At 39.9% G+C, this 26,984-nt stretch overlaps 1 protein-coding gene and 1 long non-coding RNA gene across 5 annotated transcripts in view; one reads left to right on the top strand and one right to left on the bottom strand.

Annotated features, from left to right (window-relative positions):
- Window positions 1-26,984, top strand: part of LOC139758451 (uncharacterized) — an 87,260-nt gene that overhangs the window by 40,518 nt on the left and 19,758 nt on the right. The window contains exon 2 of one of the 2 annotated variants that reach the window (XR_011714835.1): window positions 4,450-4,535. This is a non-coding gene — a long non-coding RNA (uncharacterized lncRNA). Of the gene's footprint in view, window positions 1-4,449; window positions 4,696-26,984 lie in introns of those variants that run through there. The other variant, XR_011714833.1, reaches the window with a different exon arrangement.
- LOC139758431 (mitochondrial ribosome-associated GTPase 2) overlaps window positions 1-26,984 on the bottom strand; it is a 63,715-nt gene that overhangs the window by 2,906 nt on the left and 33,825 nt on the right. For all 3 annotated transcript variants that reach the window (XM_071679890.1, XM_071679871.1, XM_071679880.1), the window contains 5 exons: window positions 26,265-26,392; window positions 14,881-14,971; window positions 8,877-9,015; window positions 8,511-8,658; window positions 1,868-1,952 (listed from right to left, as the gene is read on the bottom strand). In XM_071679890.1, coding sequence (XP_071535991.1) covers window positions 1,868-1,952; window positions 8,511-8,658; window positions 8,877-9,015; window positions 14,881-14,971; window positions 26,265-26,392 — 591 coding nt within the window. The remainder of the gene's footprint in view (window positions 1-1,867; window positions 1,953-8,510; window positions 8,659-8,876; window positions 9,016-14,880; window positions 14,972-26,264; window positions 26,393-26,984) is intronic.

Raw genomic sequence — 26,984 nt, forward strand, 5'->3', positions numbered from 1 at the left:
TGAGGATTGGCAGAATGCATGCATAGTGCCATTGTACAAAGACGAAGGGGATAAAGGTAAGTGTTCAAACTACTGAGGCATAAGTTTGTTGAGTATTCCTGGAAAATCATATGGGAGGGTATTGATTGAGAGGGTGAAGGCATCTACAAAACATCAGATTGGGGAAGAGCAGGGTGGTTTCAGAAGTGGTAGAGGCTGTGTAGATCAGGTGTGTGCTTTGAAGAAAAACAGATGGATTTGTATGTAGCATTTATGGATCTGGAGAAGGAATATGATAGGGTTGATAGAGATGCTTTGAGGACAGTTTTAAGAGTATATGGTGTGAGAGGTAAGTTCCTAGAAGCAGTGAAAAGTTCTTGTCAAGGATGTAAGGCATGTGCATGAGTACGAAGAGAGGAGGGTAATTGGTTCCCAGTGAATTTTGGTTTGCGGTAAGGGTGTGTGATGTCCCCATGGCTGTTTAATTTGTTTATAGATGGGGTGGTTAAAGAGGTGAATGCAAGAGTTTTGGAGAGGGGCAAATATGCAGTCTGTCGTGGATGAAAGGGCTTAGGAAGTGAGTCAGTTGTTGTTTGCTGATGATACAGTGCTGGTGGCTGATTCGGGTGAGAAACTGCAGAGGTTGGTGATTGAGTTTGGTAAACTGTGTGAAATAAGAACAAGGTTATTATGTTCAGTAGGGGTGAGGAACAAGTTAATTGGGAGGTAAGTTTGAATGGAGGAAAACTGGAGGGAGTGAAATGTTTTTGATATCTGTGAGTGGACTTTGCAGTGGATGGAAACATGGGAGTGCGTCAGGGGGTGGGGGAGGAGGCGAAGGTTCTGGGAGCATTGAAAAATGTGTGGAAGGCGAGAAAGTTATCTCAGTGAGCAAAAATGGGTATGTTTGAAGGAATAGTGGCTCCAACAATGTTTTCACTCCATCCTTCCACCTCCAATTTGGTCTCCCACCTCTCCTTGTTCCCTCAACCTCTGACACATATATCCTCTTTGTCAATCTTTCCTCACTCATTCTCTCCATGTGTCCAAACCATTTCAACACCTCTTCTGCTCTCTCAACCACAATCTTTTCATTTCCACATATCTCTCTTACCCTTTCATTACTTACTTGATCAAACCACCTCGCCCTACATACTGTCCTAAAACATTTAATTTCCAACACATCCACCCTCCTCACAACCCTATCTGTAGTCCATACCCCACAACCATATAATGCTGTTGGAACCACTATTCCTTCAAACATACCCATTTTTACTCTCCGAGATAATGTTCTCACCTTCCATGCATTCTTCAACACTCCCAGTACCTCTGTCCCCTTCCCCACCCTGTGACTTGCTTCCACTTCCATGGTCCCATTCACTGCTAAGTACACTCCCAGATATCTAAAACACTTCATTCCCTCCAGCTTTCCTCCATTCAAACTTGCCTTCCAATTACATTGTCCCTCACCTCTAGTGAACCTAATAACCTTGTTCTTATTCACATTCACTCTCAACTTTCTCCTTTCATTTCATCAACTAGCTCCTATGGGAGGATGAAGAGCTGAATGAAATGTAGACTGGCTGCTATGACCAGGATTTGAACCTATGTGGGTTTGATCCCATGCAGCCCATCCATGAATGACAATAATAATGAATGCTGTATGACAGAGATCCATGTATATATGTTTAAGTGTGTGTAAAGAAAATAAATAAACAAAGAGGTTTATTGATTAGGCCTCCTTTTGGCTGAAAGTATGAAGTTGAAGCATTATAGATACAACAGAACCAAAAAGTCATACATGTAACTTGTTAGATAATCATTAAAAGAGCTTAAGATTACCTAAGATGCATGTGTTCTAATGATGAAATGAACAGCAAATACAAACCTGAGCCTCAGGAAGATCCATTTTGTTGGCAACAACAGCATGAGGTCGAAGAGAGAGACCCTTCTGGTACTGCTCTAGTTCATTCCTAAAAAAGCAGATAGCATTTATCAACAGTGATAAGCCATAACAAGTCAGCATTTGTATTTCTATTATGGCAGGAATGAAATTATCCCAGACTTTTCAGTTCTGCAGAGATCCATGCACAATTTATTGATGGTCACAGAAATGCTTCATTTATCTATGGGAACAGTTAAAACATACAAGCAACAATTATTTACAACTAAGTTCAATGGCCTTGCTATCACAAAGAATCAAGTTCGTTCTGCATAAATTTTGAGATATCAAGCGATAATATATGATATGGCTCAAGGGGTCTCAATAAATGAGGTATCTTGAGTTCAAAAGTGAAAGTGTTAAAAGTTCAGTACAAGCAAAGACATATTTTTGAGGATATGGCATATATGAATTAATCCTATCCCAACTTATATCAATTTTATGTCTTAAATCTGGCACCCTCAATTGTGACATACATCGCTCATTAGTACACAATCCCTGCAACATACATCGCTCATTAGTACACAATCCCTGCAACATACATCGCTAGAGATACATTTCAATCCCACTGTTTTAAATTGAATGCCAAGTGTAAATTTCAACATTCTACCATTTTCCAAAAGAAGGAACAGAGAAGGGGGCCAGGTGGGGATGTTTCCTCAAGGGCCCAGTCCTCTGTTCTTGGCGCTGCCTCGCTGTCGCGGGAGGTGGCGGATGGTATGAAACCACAGCAAATCAAAGACAGATTCTGTATATAATTGATCTTTTTCATACTTCTGCACGCATACATTTAATTCATTAGAATACATGTTTTTAACAGTTCTTCACATTTTTTCTTTTTTTGTGCATACAGTGGAAGCTAAGTTTTCCAGTAGCCATAGTGTAAGGGTTAAAAGTGCACCAATTTCATTTCCATGTTGACAAAAACAACCAAGTCCTATGATGCCTTTGCTCTTATTGAAAGAAAACAAAGGGATGAGAGTCTTAGTTGAGCTCAAGATGTTTGAGGGAGGAATATAACATCGCATAACTGCAGTAGGGAATAAACAAGGAATCTACATGGAGTTTCTTTTTATTTAAAATTCCATTGATTTAATGAAAAATGGAAATTTATTTACACATATCAGCAAAAACAAATACTAAAATGTTTTTTTTTTTTCGCTGTCTCCCGCGCCTGCGAGGTAGCGCAAGGAAACAGACGAAAGAAATGGCCCAACCCACCCCCATACACATGTATATACATACACGTCCACATACGCAAATATACATACCTACACAGCTTTCCATGGTTTACCCCAGACGCTTCACATGCCCTGATTCAATCCACTGACAGCACGTCAAACCCGGTATACCACATTGATCCAATTCACTCTATTCCTTGCCCTCCTTTCACCCTCCTGCATGTTCAGGCCCCGATCACACAAAATCATTTTCACTCCATCTTTCCACCTCCAATTTGGTCTCCCACTTCTCCTCGTTCCCTTCACCTCCGACACATATATCCTCTTGGTCAATCTTTCCTCACTCATTCTCTCCATGTGCCCAAACCATTTCAAAACACCCTCTTCTGCTCTCTCAACAACGCTCTTTTCATTTCCACACATCTCTCTTACCCTTACGTTACTTACTCGATCAAACCACCTCACACCACACATTGTCCTCAAACATCTCATTTCCAGCACATCCACCCTCCTGCGCACAACTCTATCCATAGCCCACACCTTGCAACCATACAAAATTGTTGGAACCACTATTCCTTCAAACATACCCATTTTTGCCTTCCGAGATAATGTTCTCGACTTCCACACATTCTTCAAGGCTCCCAGGATTTTCGCCCCCTCCCCCACCCTATGATCCACTTCCGCTTTCATGGTTCCATCCACTGCCAGATTCACTCCCAGATATCTAAAACACTTTACTTCCTCCAGTTTTTCTCCATTCAAACTTACCTCCCAATTGACTTGACCCTCAACCCTACTGTACCCAATAACCTTGCTCTTATTCACATTTACTCTTAACTTTCTTCTTTCACACACTTTACCAAACTCAGTCACCAGCTTCTGCAGTTTCTCACAATCACAAAATTGCATTGATGTTACAGAAGCAAGAAAAGTGCATCAGCATACTTAGGGAGAGACTGTTCACTGCCACAGAAGAAATAAGTTACATACTTTTTTTCCAGCCACATTGGGAAGGTAGGATTTTCCTCCAGCCACATGGAAAGAGTTTTAAAAAGAAAAATTCAAAAACAAAAAAAGCATCATCACAGTTCCCTAATGAAAACTTTCTTCCCACTTGAAATTTTTGTAATGTACTTATCCCAAAGTGATACTTTTCTTCACTACTTCACTGGTCCTCTACTTCTCGCTACTCTTTTCCAACAGTTTTTATTGACCTTTTATGTTTGTATCAATGATGTTGAGCTTTTACATTTTTGTCCTTTTAAAACAAGCTTTATATTATGCACTGTAAGTGAAACACTATGATTTCACTTCAGTAATATATCTCGTTTTTATCTTTCTTGCAAGTTTGCCGTTTCCCACATTTACGAGGTAGTATCAGAATTGGACAACTGGGCCTTAGAAGCAATCAAGTGTCATGAAAATATCCAAAGGTAAGTAAATTCTATAGTTAAGACCTCCGCTACAGCTGAAGTGTGAATTATTTTATATTCATGATACTTAATCGCTGTTTCCCGTGTCCGCAAAGTAGTGCAAGGAAACCAACGAAGAATGGCCCAACCCTTCATATACACATATATATATATACATAAATGCCCATACACCTACATATACATACCTATACATTTCAACGTATACATACATATATACACACAGACATATACACACATATACATATTCATACTTGCTGCCTTCATCCATTCCCATTATCACCCCACCACACAGGAAATAGCACACCCCCCTCCAGCAAGGTAGTGCCAGGAAAAGACAAAATGGTCACATTGGTTTACACTCAGTCTCTAGCTGTCATGCGTAATGCACCAAAACCACAGCTCCCTTTCCACATCCAGGCCCCATAGACCTTTCCATGGATTACCCCAGATGCTTCACATGCCCTGGTCCAATCCATTAACAGCATGTCGACCCCGGTACACCACATTGTTCCAATTCACTCTATTCTCTGCACTCCCCTCACCCTCCTGTATGTTCAGGCCCCAACCACTCAAAATCCCCCATCCTTCTCCATGATATCTCTCTTAGTTGCAAAGTCACAAGATCCAAAAGAATGCTTTATTAGTTCATGTAAAACAGATGTACGATGAACTATGCTTATCTTGCAGCTGGAGTTTCATTTTTAGGGGGAAAATATCGTGATAAGTGCAAATAACTTCACCATAGATCTTTCAAATGTTGAATGAATTTCTCTTGTTCACGGACGCTTTCAAACAGTATTCCCATCTCCTTCACAACAATATATAACATGACTTGGTAAAAATCACCTACAAATCAAAGATAATTGTACAAAATTGTAATTATGTTCTGCTACTATGAGTCTACAAAGCTGTGAAATAGAACAATATGGTTAGTTAAAAGATATTTACTGCTTGTCTTTATGACACAGATGAGATATGTGGACAAGTTTCTTGGTTGGATGATTAACAAAGAATTGATTGTTATGATGTCTCCTTCCCTCAAATAGCTAAGCCAAGGGAATTCTCTTCCTTCTTTCACCTTTCCCTCCTCATATAACATTTCTTACTTTAGGAGTTGGATCTACAAATACCTGCGAAGCCCTGATAAATTCCTACTTACTTTTTCTTTTACTTTTTTCTTTTACCAGAGATGGCCCCGATTGGTATGTTGTTTAAGATTCATTTCAAATGATATGTAATTATTTTGAATTTATGATAAACTTAAATATCAAAATGATCCCAAACAAAAATTTTTTCTCAAAATCATGCTCTGATGAAATTATAGATGATCAGGTAAAGCTGCATTTCTGCAGGCGGTGAGCTACAGGGTTACCAGTGAGAACTCGCAACTTTTATTGCTTATATCTCTTGACAAAATTGATTATAATCAATGACTATCATGAAGGGACATTTCAAGCATATGAATACTTTTCATAGCATTTGAGATTAATGAAAATCATATTTACTTGGATTTACAAAGAATGTCTTAACAAAATTCAATTAACTTTCATCTTGAGTCCGGCGGTGGAAAATCTTTTTAACCAGCTCTGAAAAGAGATTTAGGTTTGTAAAGTTTAATATGCAAATGCGAAACAGAGGTTTTCTGGCAATATTTCTATCTTGCAAGTCTGGACTTCTATTTAAGCAAGTTAATATTCACTATGATTTAATTACAACAATAAAGAAAATTTTTTACCAAACAGTATACAATAAAACTAAAAAAGAGATAAACATATTTTGAGAGAAGAATCTTTATGGGGTAAGCAGTGCTTACCTTGCTTCTTAATAGTGTACACCACTGCTTACAAGAAAGATCCTCACTTGACTACTTCCTCTGTTCAGTCTTTTGTTAAATAATAATGCAGAAGGGAATGATGTCCAGCCTTCCACTCCTGTCCTTATTCACCTTCTAAGACACACAAGAGATATGTGGGTAAAGTGGTGTTCTTAATACCCAATCCCAAGGGACTACCCATTCCCAAGGGATAACAGTAATACGTACACCATCATAAATCATGGTGAAGCAAAGACTATAAAGTCTACAGGATCAGACCCACTTCCATGAGTTGATTATTTTGGTTACAACATATCTGACAACAAAATTCGAAGTTTTATACAAAATGCATATTCATGGATGTCTTAAAAGGTGAATTCTGAAAAGGAGATTTGTTTTCAGAGAGCAATGAGCAAATTCCTGTGACTTACAGTTGCAGATGGACCCATCTGGAATAAAAAGGCAATGACTTCTGCAGAGGTATATGATGGTCTTAAAGCTTAAAATGTATGTGAGAAATACTTAGAAAAGCAAATGGATTTGTATGTAGCATTTATGGATCTGGAGAAGGCATATAATAGAGTTGATAGAGATGCTCTATGGAAGGTATTAGGAATATATGGTGTGGGAGGCAAGTTGTTAGAAGCAGTGAAAAGTTTTTGTCGAGGATGTAAGGCATGTGTACCTGTAGGAAGAGAGGAAAGTGATTGGTTCTCAGTGAATGTAGGTTTGCGGCAGGGGTGTGTGATGTCTCCATGGTTGTTTAATTTGTTTATGGATGGGGTTGTTAGGGAGGTGAATGCAAGAGTTTTGGAAAGAGGGGCAAGTATGAAGTCTGTTGTGGATGAGAGAGCTTGGGAAGCAAGTCAGTTGTTGTTCGCTGATGATACAGCGCTGGTGGCTGATTCATGTGAGAAACTGCAGAAGCTGGTGACTGAGTTTGGTAAAGTGTGTGAAAGAAGAAAGTTAAGAGTAAATGTGAATAAGAGCAAGGTTATTAGGTACAGTAGGGTTGAGGGTCAAGTCAATTGGGAGGTAAGTTTGAATGGAGAAAAACTGGAGGAAGTAAAGTGTTTTAGATATCTGGGAGTGGATCTGGCAGCGGATGGAACCATGGAAGCGGAAGTGAATCATAGGGTGGGGGAGGGGGCGAAAATCCTGGGAGCCTTGAAGAATGTGTGGAAGTCGAGAACATTATCTCGGAAAGCAAAAATGGGTATGTTTGAAGGAATAGTGGTTCCAACAATGTTGTATGGTTGCGAGGCGTGGGCTATGGATAGAGTTGTGCGCAGGAGGGTGGATGTGCTGGAAATGAGATGTTTGAGGACAATATGTGGTGTGAGGTGGTTTGATCGAGTAAGTAATGTAAGGGTAAGAGAGATGTGTGGAAATAAAAAGAGCGTGGTTGAGAAAGCAGAAGAGGGTGTTTTGAAATGGTTTGGGCACATGGAGAGAATGAGTGAGGAAAGATTTACCAAGAGGATATATGTGTCGGAGGTGGAGGGAACGAGGAGAAGTGGGAGACCAAATTGGAGGTGGAAAGATGGAGTGAAAAAGATTTTGTGTGATCGGGGCCTGAACATGCAGGAGGGTGAAAGGAGGGCAAGGAATAGAGTGAATTGGATCGATGTGGTATACCGGGGTTGACGTGCTGTCAGTGGATTGAATCGGGGCATGTGAAGCGTCTGGGGTAAACCATGGAAAGTTGTGTGGGGCCTGGATGTGGAAAGGGAGCTGTGGTTTCAGGCATTATTGCATGACAGCTAGAGACTAAGTGTGAACGAATGGGGCCTTTATTGTCTTTTCCTAGTGCTACCTCACACACATGAGGGGGGAGGGGGATGGTATTCCATGTGTGGTGAGGTGGCAATGGGAATGAATAAAGGCAGACAGTGTGAATTGTGTGCATGGGTATATATGTATGTGTCTGTGTGTGTATATGTATGTGTACATTGAGATGTATAGGTATGTATATTTGCGTGTGTGGACGTGTATGTATATACATTGTGTATGGGGGTGGGTTGGGCCATTTCTTTCGTCTGTTTCCTTGCGCTACCTCACAAACACGGGAGACAGCGACAAAGCAAAATAAATAAATAAAAAAAAAGCTTAAAATTGATTTCAGGGATAAAAACTATGTAAATACTAACAAGATTACTCACATGAGAATCTTCAAATGCTCCCAGGGTCTTGGCTGAGAAGTATCAAGTACATAGAGAAGGCATGTACATCTCTCAATATGCCGTAAGAATGTTAATCCCAAACCATAGTTATTATGAGCTCCCTCAATTAGACCAGGGATGTCTGCAACTGAAGAAGTCCAAAAAGTATAACAAACTTTCAGTGTATAAAGACAGGGCAATGAAGTTTTTGTAAAATATAACAGGTACATTATCAGTAATATTGCTCATAACTAATACTGCAAGTGAGATATGCTAACAATACACCAAAACATGTTACTTTGTATGTTTATACAACTTTAATGTAAGTTCACTGTTCCAATGCAAACTTAGCAGATGATGTCTTACCTGCTAACTGGTGATGGTCAGCATAATGAATGATGCCAACATGTGGGTTGCGTGTAGTAAAAGGGTAAGACGCCACTTTAGGCCGAGCTCTGGATATTGCACGTAAAAGTGTGGACTTGCCAGCATTGGGAAATCCTATCTACATGAAAGCAAAGCAAAGGACGTAAATTAACATCCTACAATCTCCAAGAGGAAGGAATGCTTTTAGAGTATCGGGCTACATGCTTTGTTAATTTAACAATAATAAAAGATATTCTGAAAAGCCACGCTTTAATGTAGCTATCCAATGTGCAGATTCAATCTATCATATTTAGACCGTGAAAAAGGATGTTGTTATTTACATAAGTTCCAAATTATTTTGCCAAGAAAATGGACAAATTATTGGCAACTGTGTTTGAGGATTAGTTAGCATGCATTTGGCAGCTGTCTTTTATGTCTATAGATGAGGAACAGACAGGGCAATCTTTCTATAGTAAAGATTCGATGTTAAGAACTATTTTGATGTTGGTGGACACTACAAAAATGCTTGAATTACCTTCCATGAACAGCAGTGCAACATACTGTAATTTCAAAATGAATGTGTTTTTCCAGCTGATCAAAGAAGCAATAGCTATTTTCAAGTAGCAAGGCTGATGGCCACTTGTCTCTCCACCTTATCCCATTTCTTTCAAGATTTACAACCACTAGTAAAATGTTCATGTTGTCTGTATTTTATATTCAAGTTTATATAAGTACATGTAATATTCTGGACTGTATATCAAATCATTCTGTTTTAGTTTATAGAAAATTATTAGTGAAAACGTTCCCAAGTTAGATCTCAAGGAATGGAACTAGCCTTAAAACATGGGTTCCTATGAGAGAATTTTTTTTCGACTTGAGTCACACTTCTTAGGAATGCAACACCAAAGTTAACCAAGTTTAGCTGACATCAAAAGGGACCAAGACAAAACATCAACCTTGGTCTGATAAATGTCTGGTGAAATTTAATTTGAGTAAGTGCACAGTAATGAAGATGGGACACAGTAAAAGAAGACCTCAGTGAAATCATTACCGAGCGGGAAATGAACTACAGGAATTTATATACAAAACAGACATTGAAGTCAAAATTGTACCTAACTTGTTACTAGGTTAGGGCAAAGTTTGGTAAACTATCCACAACACATACCAGAATTGCATTATGTTTCTCAAGTTTAGCCATCACGCATAAAGAAGCCCAAAAATCTAATAGAATCCAGAGAAGCTACAGTGAGAGTTTGAGCACTACAACTCTGCCTAATTATGGCCTTCAAGTTTCTAAATCAGTTGGGTGACATCAGCAGTGAACAGTTCTTCATGAGATACAAGGACAGAGTAACCACAGGTCATAACAAGAAGCTAGCAAAAAGCTTGTAGAAAGGACATGAAGATGTACTGTTTTAGTGTCAGGGTACTGCATGATTACAATAAACTTAGTAATATAATTATAATTTCTGACACAGTAGAAAAATTTTTAACAGTGTATTTGATGGTGAAGAAAAGTAAAGAGATAGGAACGACAAGTGTAGAAATCTTTCCCCACATTGTACGATAAGTAATTACAAAGTGCTTTGCTTAGCATTGTGACAAGACTAATATGCTTGGATTCAGATCGTGAACAAGGGCAGGGATCTCACATGCAACCCCACTATTCATTCTTCCCTTTGGGACTAGTTAACAAGTAGAAACCTGATTTAAGCTAAGATGCATATGTGTTTCTATAAATATATTCAACACATGGTATAAGTACAGGTTTAAGAGATAAGGCAACATGAGCACAAAACTGTCTCTCTCTTTTCCATAAATGCAGTAATCACAAATAGTAATGACATACAAAGTGGAGATCTCCCTACCAATACAATACTTTATAACTAATGGTAGGCTCCATATAATGCCTCCTCAATTAACACTATTTTGCTTTAACATCCTCTTTCAGTTACAAAACAGATTTGATCAAAATCTTGAAGTTCCACTTCTAGGTCACTAACGTTGTGAGGTTGCAACATCAGTTTTGAAGAGGGTACCAGATAAACCACTTTGAGCCAAGGTGTAAACATAATATAGGTTGCACTCCACATTGTGCCTCCTTCAAGTCTCCTTACACTGCTATTGTGTTTGTGTGAAAAACATTCTCAGTTTTTATATCAAAATTTATGGTTTAATTCACCAATCATGAGTCAAAAATGCTCAACAAGAGACAAGAGTGAGCTTTCTATGAGTAAGAAAAGGAAGAACATTAAATATGATATTATATGTCTTGAGCCATTCAGATGCTGTTGACCAAGCAGTGGACACTGGGTGAGCACTTAGCTTACCTCCCAAACCTGAAAGAACAATATGTCTAAACAGACATGTTCAAGCAAAAGAAAAGCCAGTCCAACAGTCTTTAAACATATTCTTCAAAACAAAACTGCAGCCAGGGAAGCTTTAAGTCTACAATACATTTCTACTTAAAATATCACCCATAGTTTCATCTGCAGACGATTTTGCCCCGTCATCCATCTTGCTCTTCCACTTGACCCTCCACCTCAAACTACTTTTATAAGCAAGATTCATGATTCTATATGGTATGTTTTCAAGTTTTTTATACTGTACTTTATATTGCAATAATATCTATGCATTACACATGACAGCTTGTGTATGGATGTAAGCGGATGTGAGCTTCTTCGTCTGTTTCCAGGTGCTACCTCACTGATGCAAGGGGCAGCAGTCAGGTGTGGGGGAGAGGAAAAGAATGTATATGTTATCTTTTTTCAATCCTTTCATGCATTCTGTGCAGTTTTCTGTGGGGTAGGGATGCATTGGGAATGAACTGAGGCAAGCAAGTATGAATATATACATTTGTGTATATGTATAAGTATGTGTTATCCCTGGGGATAGGGGATTAAGAATACTTCCCACGTATTCCCTGCGTGTCGTAGAAGGCAACTAAAAGGGGAGGGAGCGGGGGGCTGGAAATCCTCCTCTCTCTTTTTTTTTTTTTTTTTCTAATTTTCCAAAAGAAGGAACAGAGGGGGCCAGGTGAGGATATTCCAAAAAAGGCCCAGTCCTCTGTTTTTAACGCTACCTCGCTAACGCGGGAAATGGCGAATAGTTTAAAAGAAAGAAGGAAAAAATGTGTATGTATGTATATATATTCATTTATTTATCTATTTATCATACTTGATTGCCATTTCCCGCATCAGCAAGGTAGCCAGCAGGAAACAGACAAAGAATGGTCCATTCACTCATATACACATATATACACATAAACGGCCATACTCACAAATATACATATCAACATAAACATACAGACATATACATGTATACTTATTTTATTTATCATACTTATTTGCTGTCTCCCGCGTTAGCAAGGTAGCACAAGGAAATGGACAAAAGAATGGCCCCGTGTATATACATAAACTCCCACACACGCACATATACATTTCAACGTATACTTACATATACATACACAGACATATACATATATACACATGTACATATTCATACTTGCTGCCTTCATTCATTCCCGTCACCACCCAGCCACACATGAAATAGCGCACACACACACACCACACGCACACGAGGCAGCGCTAGGAAAAGACAACAAAGGCCACATTTGTTCACACTCGGTCTCTACCTGTCATGTGTAGTGTACTGCACAGCTCCCTTTCCACATCCAGGCCCCACAAAACTTTCCATGGTTTACCCAAGACACTTCACATGCTCTGGTTCAATCCACTGACAGCACGTTGACCCCAGTATACCACATCGTCCCAATTCACTCTATTCCTTGCACGCCTTTCACCCACCTGTATGTTGAGCCCCTGATTGCTCAAAATCTTTTTCACTATATCCTTCCACCTCCAATTTGGTCTCCCACTTCTTGTGCCCTCTACCTCTGACACATATATCCTCTTTGTCAATCTTTCCCCACTCATTCTCTCCATGTGACCAAACCATTTCAATACACCCCCATCTGCTTTCTCAACCATACTCTTTTTATTACCACACATTTCTCTTACCCTTTCATTACACTCGATCAAACCACCTCACACCACATATTGTCCTCAAACATTTCATTTCCAACACATCCACCCTCCTCCGCACAACCCTATCTATAACCCATGCCTCGCAACCATAAAACATTGTTGGAGCCACTATTCCCTCAAACATACCCATTTTTGCTCTCCAAGATAACATTCTTGCCTTCCACACATTCTTCAATGCTCCCAGAACCTTCGCCCCCTCCCCCACCCTGTGACTCGCTTCCACTTCCATGGTTTCATCCACTGCAAAAATTCACTCCTAGATATCTATAACACTTCACTTCCTCCAGTTTTTCTCCATTCAAACTTAGCTCCCAATTAACTTATCCCTCAACCCTACTGAACCTAATAAACTTGCTCTTATTCACATTTACTCTCAGCTTTCTTCTTTCACACACTTTACCAAACTCAGTCACCAAGTTATGCAGTTTCTCACCTGAATCAGCCACCAGCACTGTATCATCAGCAAACAACAACTGACTCGCTTCCCAAGCCCTTGCATCCAGAACAGACTGAATGCTTTCCCCTCTCTCCAAAACTCTTGCATTCACCTCCCTAACCACCCCATCCATTGACAAATTAAACAACCATGGAGACATCATGCACCCCTGCCGCATACCGAGATTCACTGGGAACCAGTTGCTTTCCTCTCTTCCTACTCATACATATGCCTTACATCCTTGGTAAAAACTTTTCACTGCTTCTAGCAACTTACCTCCAACACCATATACTCTTAATACCTTCCACAAAGCATCTCTATCAACCTTATCATATGCCTTCTCCAGATCCATAAATGCTACATGCAAATCCATCTGTTTTTCTGAGTATTTCTCAAATACATTCTTCACATAAATGTATACATTTGTACATATTCATACTTGCTAGCCTTCATCTATTCCTGGTGCTACCCCGCCCCACAGGAAACAGCATCACTACCCCCTGCTTCAGCAAGGTAGCACCAGGAAAAGACAAAAAAGGCCACATTTGTTCACAGTCTCTATCAGTCATGTGTAATGCACCAAAACCACAGCTCCCTATCCACATCCAGGCCACACAGACCATTCCATGGTTTACCCAAGACATTTCACATGCCTTGGTTCAGTTACTGACAGCTTGTCAACCCCAGTATACCACATCATTCCAATTCACTCTATTCCTTGCATGCCTCTCACCCTCCAGTATGTTCAGGCCCCGATCACTCAAAAATCTTTTCACTCCACCCTTCCACCTCCAATTTGGCCTCCCACTTCTCCCTGTTTCCTTTACCTCTGACACATATATCCTCTTTGTCATATATGTGTTTGTGTGTGTGAGTGGGTGTGTCTTCTCTTTGTTTGTTTCCTGGCACTAATGAGGGAAACAGCCATCAAAGGTGAAAAAAATCTACATATGTACTATACTGTATTGTATACCAGCTTGTTTTGTCTTTTGATGTAGAAAATATTCTCAAGTCCCAAGGAACATAACTAACCTTTATACATTAGTTCCTGTGGAAAATGGAATTACTCAGTCATATTTTCCAGTAACATAACCCTAACAGTAACTTTGGCCAACCTGTTGGTAATAACTCACTGTGGGAAATGTTAGAAAGAGAATTTTGAGTGTAAATAAGAACTGCAAAATCCCTGGGGATAGGAGAGAAAGAATACTTCCCACGTATACCTTGCGTGTCGTAGAAGGCAACTAAAAGAGGAGGGAGCGGGTGGCTGGAAATCCTCCCCTCTCTTTTTTTTTAATTTTCCAAAAGAAGGAACAGAGAAGGTGGCCAGGTGAGGATATTCCCTCAAGGGCCCAGTCCTTTGTTCTTAACGCTACCTCGCTGATGCGGAAAATGGCGAATAGTATGAAAGAAAAAATGAAAAGAACTGCAAAATATATGACATGAATCAGTAGATGGGAAGTTTATAAGAGGGCCATGGACAAAACAGTGATAAAAGACTTCCATTCATTTCAGAGCTTACCAATCCTACATCTGCCATAGTTTGAAGCTCAGCTAGATATTCAATGACTTCTCCTTTACCACCATATTCAGCAACACGTGGTGCCTGATCTCTGAAATGTAAACATCAGCTTTGTTATGATGAATCTTCATGAATTCATTTATCTATTTTATCTTGAAAACATTTTGTTTTGTTACTGTCACACTATGATCTAAAGTACATGGTGAATAGGCATTGGGTTAAAATTAAAATAGAACACAAACAGCATTCAGTCACACTACAAATGATACTGGGGTGAATCATGAAGGGATCCAAGTGTCTGAATTAAGTTTAGATGAAAACTGTGGTTAAAAATATAATGCAAAGAGAAAAATAGTGTATTTCCAGAAAAGAATATGATTTTTTTGTTATGCATATCTTTTTTGCTTTAGCCAAGCAGCATAAGGAAAAAACAAACAACAACCTCATTTGCATACATCTAGTCTAGTTTCCAGGTATAAAGTACTGAAACTTGACTGCAACATCCAGACCCAAGCCCCATAGAAATATTCCATGGTTTACTTTGACTGCTTCATATTTCTTGGTTCAGCCCACAAAAAGGCATGCTGTCCCTATATAAAACTTCGAATTGTTTCTTTACAATGAATGCTCCTCACACTCCTGAAGCCTCCTTAACTCCATCCTTCCATCCACACCAATCTCCTCCTCTGCTTGCTTCTTCCAAACATAGATATTAGTCAGTGTCACTTCTCTTATCCTCTCCACATTCCTGAAACTGTTTCATCACACCCTGGTCAGCTCTCTCGGTTAGATTAGTTGTTACCAAAACTCTCTCCAACAGCAGCATTTCTCATATAATCAACCTGGTTTAAACTACATACTGAACTCAGGCATTCCATTTCTAGCACATCAACCTTCTTCCTTTTGTCTGCAGTCAAGGCCAAAAACTCGAACCCATACTATAGTGGCAGGACTAATATTCTTTTTTATCACTTTGGAGGCTCAAGTCACAGACGAAAGTCCACATTAAGGCCTTGGTGTAATGGAAATATAAAGAGGTTACTGGAAGGGAATAATAAAAGATGAGGAAATGTATTTTTGAATTTTGGAGGAAGTGAAAAACCTGTTTTTTAAAAAGTGCTAGGTCATGGTTGGTGGGAAAGATATGAGAGGGTGTGGCATTCCAAAGCTTTGAGGTGTAGGGAAAGAAACATTTATCAAAACTGCCCACCCTTGAGTTGCCAACACCCACATAGTAATCACTGTAACACAGCTGCTTGCTGAGTATTGCATGGTCCAGTAAGTGGTGGGTGGCACAAAAGCAATCAGCTCTTGGGGGCATAAAACCAAAGTAATACCTATAGAAGACTATAGAAGTACCTATAAAAGAGGGAAAGTGAACTAATTTTGTGGTGTATGGCAACTTTGTCCCTACAGACAATGACATTTCTTTTAAGTCTCTCCTTAACCCTTTAAAGACTGCTACATTAACATATTTATACAACCCTAGCAACAGGCTACAAGTGCAAATTTACATTTTAAGCTTCATATCTCTTGTTTGTATTCAACAACAGCTGTAGCTATCATGTATGATTACCAAATGTCATTAGGGTCGTAAATTGTTCTCAGGAAAAACATTTACCCTCTAACTGCTGCACAGAAAATGATAAGTTTGCAACTACATGAGACTGTCTGCATTAAACACCCTGTAAAGCGATGATAGGATATATCTGGATTTTTCTCCTTCACTTTTATAATTTGTTCATCATAATCTTCCATTCATGACAACATAAAATATTCACAAATAGCATTAATGTAGCCTAAGACAATCAGAGCTGTATGGAGTTTTTCTCTTTTTTTGAGTGTGTTTATTTTCATTTACAATCTTTCATTTCATGGCAGAAAAAAGAATTCAGAAGTCTGCCTGTGACAGGACCTTTAAACCCTTCTACTCATGACTCCCTCAAGCCTTCTTGGTTCCATGTCCACTTTGCAGTCTTCAAATCCTCCCTCATTTAAACTCACATTTGAAGTGTCATATGTCACCCTTCATCCTTCTGTTACAACTCATTAACTTACTTTTGTTCATACAAACTTCCCTCTTTTACATGTTCCCAAACTCTGTCACTTACCCCTGAAATACCCCTAAATACCCCTGGAATTTATATTTGAAGGCTGCTATCAAAGCCATGTCATCTAAAGTCGGTGAATTATATACCTCCTGTACATTGCAGACCTGATCTTTAATCTAAGACTATCTCGTTTACCTTCCTCACCATCACATCCACACACAAATTTATCAGCCATGGTGACATCAAACATCCTTCAGTGGGAACAAATTACTCTTTTTTCCCTTCCCACTCACATACTTTTTTGTCTTCTGGTAAAAACTCTTCTACAATTACTAACTTTCCATTTATTTCACATATCCATAGCAACTTCCATATGATATCTTTGTCAACCTTATCATAAACTTTCACCAGTCCCATAAATGCCCTATAAAAATCCTTCTTTTTCTTCAAGCGCAGTATTATTCAAACAGATTCTTCAAAGCTAACACTTGGTCCACCCTCTGCTCTCCTGAAACTGCATTTCTCACTCCTCAGAAGCTCCTCTGTGCACAACACCACCCTTTCAATCACAACTTTCCCACAGAAATATCCAGATTGCCTGAAGAGATTCACACCTCTACAGTTTCAACATTCATTTTTGTCCCCCTTGCCTTTGAGCAAGCCATGTAAATGCACTCTGACAGTCCTCAGCTACCTCACCTGGACCTTATAAACAAACAACCTGACTAAATGATCAACAACACCATCACTCCCTTTTGTGAGAAATTCCACTGCAATCCCAGCTACTACTGTTCCTTTGTCTCATTTCATCTTGCCCATGGTTTCCACTTCCCATTGCCTTTTCACCATCCTGCTCCCCAACACACTCTCACTCCACATCCCTACTAGGCCTAAACATATTATATCACATATTATATCCAACTCAGTATCATCAGACATATTCAGCAGTCCTTCATGACTTCATCTGCCCTCCTTACTGTCACCTCTATTTGTCCTGTTCTTCTTACACTATTCACCTTTTCAAACATTTTCTTATTCTCTCTCCTCTCCCTTCTTATTAGCCCCCTTTTTAAGTTTTCATGCCTTTCTCTTGACTTCATGCAGCTTTTTCTCATACCAAAGCACTTGCCAAGCTCCTCTTAAAATGCATTTCACTCTTCCTCACTCCTCTTACTTCCAGGTTCATAAGCCTAACAGTGACCTAACTCTCATAATCTTCTCTCATTCTGACCCACACTCACTCCTTTCCTGCAGATACCAGTCATGCACCTCTCTTTTCCTTGTGATTCAACTTTCTTGCTCCACAACTCACTGCCCTTTCATATCGGTTTACATCCCACCTTCCACAGGATACACACACACTACATCCAGACAATCAAGCACTGGTTCCTTTAATGCCTTTCACTACCCTAGTTTTATGTACTCTAACCCTTCATAATTCTTTATTCAATTTCTTGTGAACCTATGCACACAGGCCAGTTTTCTATGTTTGCTTACTTTCACCATTACTTTCACGTGATACTTCCAGTTTCTTAAAATCAGCAACTTCCACTCTCCCCTCCATCAAGAAATGATCAAGCATTCCACCTTCTACTCTTGTAAGCATGTTCACATCTAACTTCTCTTTTGCTTATCCGTCAGTTTACATATGCACCATTGATGTTTGTGAGTACCTTTTCTGGAAGCTTTTATTCCCAAACACTATTCCTTTTCAAGCACACAGCTAAGAAAAAAAAAATTCTTTCTCAATTTTCAGTTGCATCAGGGACTCCATGCCCAATGGTTATACCCTAAACTTCCACATAGCCCACCCACCCTTTCAGATTCCAATGCAGTATGATTTGATGCCTTGCATGAAAACTACCAAAGCACTTGCCAAGCTCCTCTCAAAATGCATTTCACTCTTCCTCACTCCTCTTACTTCCAGGTTCATAAGCCTAACAGTGACCTAACTCTCATAATCTTCTCTCATTCTGACCCACAACAATGTTGAACACCATCTCTCACACTCTTTAACGTAATCTCATACATCCTACACATTCCAGAATCACTCTGACCCCTTACCTTTCAGCCTTGAGTCAGATCCTGAACATCTGGATTTCTTTCATCAAACATAGCACCTTTCTCTTCCTTCTTTTTATTTCGGTTATTGTTCCACACATTGAGACATCTGTGCCTGAGCATCTGAGGAAAATTCCTCACTTAGTTCCTTCCCATTTCTTATTTTAGAAAGTTATTATAAAGAAGGGAAAGCTTTCCAGCCCCCTTCCCCACATTCCCACCCCTTTGTACAGCCTTTTATGACAAGCCAGAGATGCATAGGTAATGTTCTTTCCTACCTCTCCCTAGGGGTTACCAAAAAGTGAATGCCACAAGAGCAAGTGTTGTACTTAGTATAACAAGAAATTACTCTACATGACAGCAGTGAATATATAGTATAAAACAGAATGGGGATTCCAAATGTCGATACACAACTGTTTGTAAAAAATATTCAGCAGCCTATCCAAAACAAGGAGGATGAGTTTAAAACTTGCCAGAGGTTTTTACGACTTAGGTAGTGATATTAGTTGCTCACAATAATGAAACCAAGAATGATCACAGTACATTTTCTTTTGAAAACAGAACAGCTGGAGTAATGGGGAACAACCTACTATTAAGACCCATGGAAGCCATAACCTTTTGGTCAAAAATTTATTTCCAGGTTTAAGGAAGATATAATCTATATACTCTAAGATGGCGAAGGTGAAGATATGTAGAGGTTTTCAGAAAAGAAGAGAGAATGTTGGGGTGAAGAGAGTGGTGAAAGTAAGTAAGCTTGGAAAGGAGACTTGTGTGAGGAAGTACAAGGAGAGAGTGAGTGCAGAATGGAAAAAGGTGAGAGCAAATGACATGAGGGCAGTGGGGGAGGAATGGGATGTATTTAGGGAAGCAGTGATGGCTTGCACAAAAGATGCCTGTGGCATGAGAAAGGTGGGAGGTAGGCAGATTACAAAGGGTAGTGAGTGGTGAGATGAAGAAGTAAGATTGTAAGTGAAAGAGAGAGGCATTTAGACAATTTTTCCAGGGAAACGGTGCAAATGACTGGGAGTTGTACAAAAGAAAGAGGCAAGAGGTCAAGAGAAAGGTGCAAGAGGGGCAAAAGAGGGCAAATGAGAGTTGGGGTGAGAGAGTATCATTAAATTTTAAAGAGAAATAAAAAGATGTTTTGGAAGGAGGTAAATAAAGTGCGTAAGACAAGAGAACAAATGGGAACATCGGTGAAGGGGGCAAATGGGGAGGTAATAACAAGTAGTGGTGAAGTGAGAGGGAGATGGAGTATTTTGAAGGTTTGTTGAATGTGTTTAATGATAGAGTGGGAGATATAGGGTGTTTTGGTCGAGGTGGTGTGCGAAGTAAGAGGGATAGGGAGAATAATCTGGTAAACAGAGAAGAGCTAGTGAAAGCTTTGCAGAAGATGAAAGCCGGCAAGGAGGTGGGTTTGGATGGTATTGCTGTGGAATTTATCAAAAAAGGGGGTGACTGTGTTGTTGACTGGTTGGTGAGGATATTCAATGTATGTATGATTCATGGTGAAATACCTGAGGATTGGCAGAATGCATGCATAGTGCCATTGTACAAAGGCAAAAGGGATAAAGGTGAGTGTTCAAATTACAGAGGTATTCCTGGGAAATTATATGGGAGGGATAGGGGAGAAAGAATACTTCCCACGTATTCCCTGCGTGTCGTAGAAGGCGACTAAAAGGGGAGGGAGCGGGGGGCTGGAAATCCTCCCCTCTCACTTTTTTTTTTTAATTTTCCAAAAGAGGGAACAGAGAAGGGGCCCAGGTGAGGATATTCCCTCAAGGGCCCAGTCCTCTGTTCTCAACGCTACCTCGCTAATGCGGGAAATGGCAAATAGTATGAAAGAAAAAGTATTGATTGAGAGGGTGAAGGCATGTACAGAGCATCAGATTGTGGAAGAGCGGTGTGGTTTCAGAAGTGGTAGAGGATATATGGATCAGGTGTTTGCTTTGAAGAATATATGTGAGAAATCCTTAGAAAAACAGATAGACTTGAATGTAGCATTTATGGATCTGGAGAAGGCATATGATAGAGTTGATAGAGATGCTCTGTGGAAGGTATTAAGAGTATATGGTATGGGAGGTAAGTTTGTAGAAGCAGTGAAAAGTTTTTATCGAGGATGTAAGGCATGTGTCTGTACATGCCTTCACCCTCTCAATCAACACCCTCCCATATAATTTCCCAGGAATACTCAACAAACCTATACCTCGGCAATTTGAGGAATCAGTTTTATCCCCTTTGCCTTTGTACAATGGCACTATGCAAGCATTCCGCCAATCCTCAGGCACCTCACCATGAGTCATACATACATTAAATAATCTTATCAACCAGTCAACAATACAATCACCCCCTTTTTTAACAAATTCCGCTGCAATACCATCCAAACCCGCTGCCTTGCCGGGTTTCATCTTCCGCAAAGCTCCCATCACCTCCTCTCTGTTTACCAAATCATTCTCCCTAACCCTCTCACTTAGCACACCACCTTGACCAAAACACCCTATAACTGCCACTCTATCATTAAACACATTCAACAAACCTCCAAAATACTCACTCCATCTCCTTCTCACATCACCACTACTTGTTATCGCCTCCCCATTACCCCTTTCACTGATGTTCCCATTTGTTCCCTTGCCCCACGCACCCCATTTATCTCCCTCCAAAACATCTTTTTACTCTCCCTAAAATTTAATGATACTCTCTCACCCCAACTCTCACTTGCCATCTCCTTCACCTCTTGCATCTTTCTCTTGACCTCCTGCCTCTTTCTTTTAAACATATCCCAGTCATTTGCAATATTTCCCTTGCAAAAATCGTCCAAATGTCTCTCTCTTCTCTTTCACTAATAATCTTACTACTTCATCCCACCACCCACTACCCTTTCTGATATGCCTTCCTCCCATGTATCTCATGCCACAAGCATCTTTTGCACAAGGCATCACTGCTTCCCTAAATACATCCCATTCCTTCCCCACTCCCCTTATGTCCTTTGTTCTCACCTTTTTCCATTCTGTACTCAGTGTCTCCTGGTACTTCCTCACACGTCTCCTTCCCAACCTCACTTACTCTCACCACTCTCTTCACCCCAACATTCTCTCTTCTTTTCAGAAAACCCATACAAATCTTCACTTTTGCCGCCACAAGATAATGATCAGACATCCCTCCAGTTGCACCTCTCAGCACATTAACATCCAAAAGTCTCTCTTTTGCATGCCTATCAATTGACACGTAATCCAATAACACTCTCTGGCCATCTCTCCTACTTACATACGTATACTTATGTATATATCTCTCTTTCTAAACCAGGTATTTCCAATCACCAGTCCTTTTTCAGCACATAAATCTACAAGCTCTTCATCATTTCCATTTACAACACTGAACACCCCATGTACACCAGTTATTCCCTCAACTGCCACATTACTCACCTTTGCATTCAAATCACCTATCACTATAACCCGGTCTCGTGCTTCAAAACTACTAACACACTCACTCAGCTGCTCCCAAAACACTTGCCTCTCAAGATCTTTCTTCTCATGCCCAGGTGCATATTCACCAATAATCACCCATCTCTCTCCATCCACTTTCAGTTTTATCCATATCAATCTAGAGTTTACTTTCTTACACTCTATCACATACTTCCACCACTCCTGTTTCAGGAGTAGGGCTACTCCTTCCCTTGCTCTCATCCTCTCACTAACCCCTGACTTTGCTCCCAAGACATTCCCAAACCACTTCCCCTTTACCCTTGAGCTTCGTTTCACTCAGAGCCAAAACATCCAGGTTCCTTTCCTCAAACATACTACCTATCTCTCCTTTTTTCTCATCTTGGTTACATCCACACACATTTAGACACCCCAATCTGAGCCTTCAAGGAGGATGAGCACTCCCCGCATGACTCCTTCTTCTGTTTCCCCTTTTAGAAAGTTAAAATAAATATTAATAAATATATATATATATATATATGGATGGGGTTGTTAGGGAGGTGAATGCAAGAGTTTTGGAAAGAGGGGCAAGTATGAAGTCTGTTAGGGATGAGAGAGCTTGGGAAGTAAGTCAGTTGTTGTTCGCTGATGATACAGCGCTGGTGGCTGATTCATGTGAGAAACTGCAGAAGCTGGTGACTGAGTTTGGTAAAGTGTGTGAAAGAAGAAAGTTAAGAGTAAATGTGAATAAGATCAAGGTTATTAGGTACAGTAGGGTTGAGGGTCAAGTCAATTGGGAGGTAAGTTTGAATGGAGAAAAACTGGAGGAAGTAAAGTGTTTTAGATATCTGGGAGTGGATCTGGCAGCGGATGGAAGCGGAAGTGGATCATAGGGTGGGGGAGGGGGCGAAAATCCTGGGAGCCTTGAAGAATGTGTGGAAGTCGAGAACATTATCTCGGAAAGCAAAAATGGGTATGTTTGAAGGAATAGTGGTTCCAACAATGTTGTATGGTTGCGAGGCGTGGGCTATGGATAGAGTTGTGCGCAGGAGGATGGATGTGCTGGAAATGAGATGTTTGAGGACAATGTGAGGTGTGAGGTGGTTTGATCGAGTAAGTAACGTAAGGGTTAGAGAGATGTGTGGAAATAAAAAGAGTGTGGTTGAGAGAGCGGAGGAGGGTGTTTTGAGATGGTTTGGGCACATGGAGAAAATGAGTGAGGAAAGATTGACCAAGAGGATATATGTGTCGGAGGTGGAGGGAACGAGGAGAAGTGGGAGACCAAATTGGAGGTGGAAAGATGGAGTGAAAAAGATTTTGTGTGATTGGGGCCTGAACATGCAGGAGGGTGAAAGGAGGGCAAGGAATAGAGTGAATTGGATCGATGTGGTATACCGGGGTTGACATGCTGTCAGTGGATTGAATCAGGGCATGTGAGGCGTCTGGGGTAAACCATGGAAAGCTGTGTAGGTATGTATATTTGTGTGTGTGGACATATGTATATACATGTGTATGGGGGTGGGTTGGGCCATTTCTTTCGTCTGTTTCCTTGCGGTACCTCGCAAACGCGGGAGACAGCGACAAAGCAAAAAAGAAAAAAAAAAATATATATATATATATATATATATATATATATATATATATATATATATATATATATATATATATGCTTTATTTTTTGCCATACAAATTTCCCATGTTAACAAGGTAGCATCTCTTGAGCCTTAGAGGGAAAATCCTCATTTGGCCCCCTTCTCTGTACCTTCTTTTGTAAAAGTGAAAACAGGAGGGGAAGATTTCCAGCCACCCACTCATACTCACAATTTCATGAGTGAACTTGGTAGAGTCAAGAACAGATGACAGAGCCTTGGCGGGAAAAATCCTCACTTGTCTCCTTGGTGTGTTCTTTCTTTTGGAAAGTAATACAGGAAGGGAAGATTTCCAGCCACCCAATCCTACCTCTCTCAGTTGCCTTTTACGACTCACAGGGAATACATAGGCAGTATTCTTTCTCCCCTATCCCAGGGGATAATGCATATACAGATATATATGCCTCAGCTTGTGCCAGGTATCCATTTACTGACCAACCACAAGGGATGATGAACTGCTAGGCTGACTGTTGTATGAATTTGAAACACAGTGGACCTTTGCACAACTCATGGTCAACAGTGCTAACCACTACAGTTTGTAGGTTGACTTTCTGGTAAAATCAAATAATTGATTTTCATTGTTACAACTCTGATTTAAACAGTACCATAAATGCATAAAAGCAATAAGTCATTTAATAAACCACATCAGACACGAAGCCAAGGAGGCAAGGAAGGCAGAGAGGCAAACACATGGATAACAGAGCCACCATATCTTCCTCTACACACACTTCTTGCCCACATCTCCCTTATTCACTCCAAGTATGCTCCATCACAACTATATTATGATAGTTTAAAACATTTAGAAAATAAAAAGAAATTTGTATTAAGCTGCATGCAAGACAAAGGGAGGCAAGCCAGCAAGAGCGGCAACAGGTGAGGTTTCATTTTCTGAGGATGTCAAATTCAGCCAGTTTAAAACCTGTAGGTCTCAGCCCTAAAGCAATTATTAGATAATTACTTTGCACTATTTTTAGCTACACAGCAGATGAAAATTGGTAATAATAAAACATCAAAAAAGAAATATCAAGTGTCATGGGAGGAGGTCGTGGAATGGGTATAAGGTAAAATTTTATTTATTCATATATTTTTTATTATACTTAACCGCTGTCTCCCGCATTAACGAGGTAGCGCAAGGAAACAGACGAGAAAGGACCCAACCCACCCACATACGCATGTATGTACATAAATGCCCACACATGCACATATACATACATATACATTTCAACGTATACATACATAGACATATACATACATACACATGTACGTATCCGTACTTGTTGCCTTCATCCATTCCCGTTGCCATCCCACCACACATGAAAAAGCATCCCTCCCAAGCAAGGCAGTCCCTGGAACAGACAAAAAAAGGCCTCATTCATTCACACTCGGTCTCTAGCTGTCATGTGTAATGTACCAAAACCACAACTCCCTTTCCACATCCAGACCACACACACCTTTCCGTGGTTTACCCCCAGACGTTTCACATGCCCTGGTTCAATCCACTGACAACACATTGACCCTAGTATACCGCATCATTCCAATTCACACTCCATACATCATGTGCCTGCTGATTTTTCTCTCTTATAATAGTGTAAATGTACTCATGGCATTGTCTTTATCCCAGTGCTCTTTTGCCTGTTAAAGGCACCGGTTTGAGAAGGAGTCATGACATACTTTCCTTGGGCAAACTACCAATGGTGGTGGAGATGGTCCCCTGAGCTGGCCTTCCTTATAATTCCACTAAAGTCAACCATTTCTTAATATTTATCATATTATTCTTCACTTTCCCAACAAACTGACACATATCTATGTTCATCCTTATCATTTAAATCATCCATCAATCTATGTATTTTCCGTAGGGTCATCATGTATACATAACACATAGGTCATTGGGCCTTCACTTGTGGTAGTCTTAAGGGTAATGAGGAGAGCAGTGAATTTGCCATGCCTTTCTGGCAATGAAAATGACCATTATAGGCTACTTATGTCAGATAGATATTCCAACAGAGGTGGGAAAAGTAAAAAAAATCATGTGACAATGGAATCAGTCCTTTAAGGGTGCCAGATGATGATGGGAGCACTGTAAGTGTTAAATAGTTGCAAACTAATCATGCCAGTGCTGCTTGCATGTAGCTAAAGTGCCAAAACCAGTTACTGAAAATATTAACATCATTTATTTTTACTCATGCTATACCATTTTTTCTTACATATCAGTAGCAAAGAATGCATTTCCCTTGCCTCCAGCTCCTCCACGTGCTGCAATAAAGAGACTTCCTTCCTCCTCCAAGCTTGCCACAACTTCTCCATCTATCTTAAACACTGTCCCAATAGGAACCTGAAAGTGAAAATAAATCAGTAAAGATTTTCTAAAAGTAATTCTAATTGTGTAAAGGATTCCTTAAATTCTTCCTACCCAACTATCAGAATCTGTATACCACATAATAAGTACTGGTTGAGCATCCCTAATCCAAAAATCCAAAACGCTCCAAAATCCAAAACTTTTTGAGCAGCAACATGACATTACAAGTGGAAAATTCCACACTAAACCTTACGTGCTCATGCTGGGCTCTGATGCTCTCTTGGCTAAACAATCATGACCACCAGACCTATGTGTATTAATGTTTTTTACTTATTCTCTGCTCTGTGTGAATAAGTGTAAGAAAATTATTGCTCCTCAGTAGCATATAAATTCAGAGTCAGGGATGAAGGTGATGCTAAACAACCAAAGATTGTCCACATGGGCAGCTGAGGTTGTGACACCTTAACTTTCTGATGGTTGAGTGTTACATAAACTTTGTTTCATGCACAAAATTATCAAAAATATTGAATACATTAACTTCAGGTTATGTGTATAAGTTTTATATAAAACATATATGGATTTTGTGCTTAGACTTGGGTCCCATCCTCAAGATTTATCCATCATGACA

This window comes from Panulirus ornatus, chromosome 2 (genome assembly GCF_036320965.1).
Source record: "Panulirus ornatus isolate Po-2019 chromosome 2, ASM3632096v1, whole genome shotgun sequence".
NCBI lineage: Eukaryota > Metazoa > Arthropoda > Malacostraca > Decapoda > Palinuridae > Panulirus > Panulirus ornatus.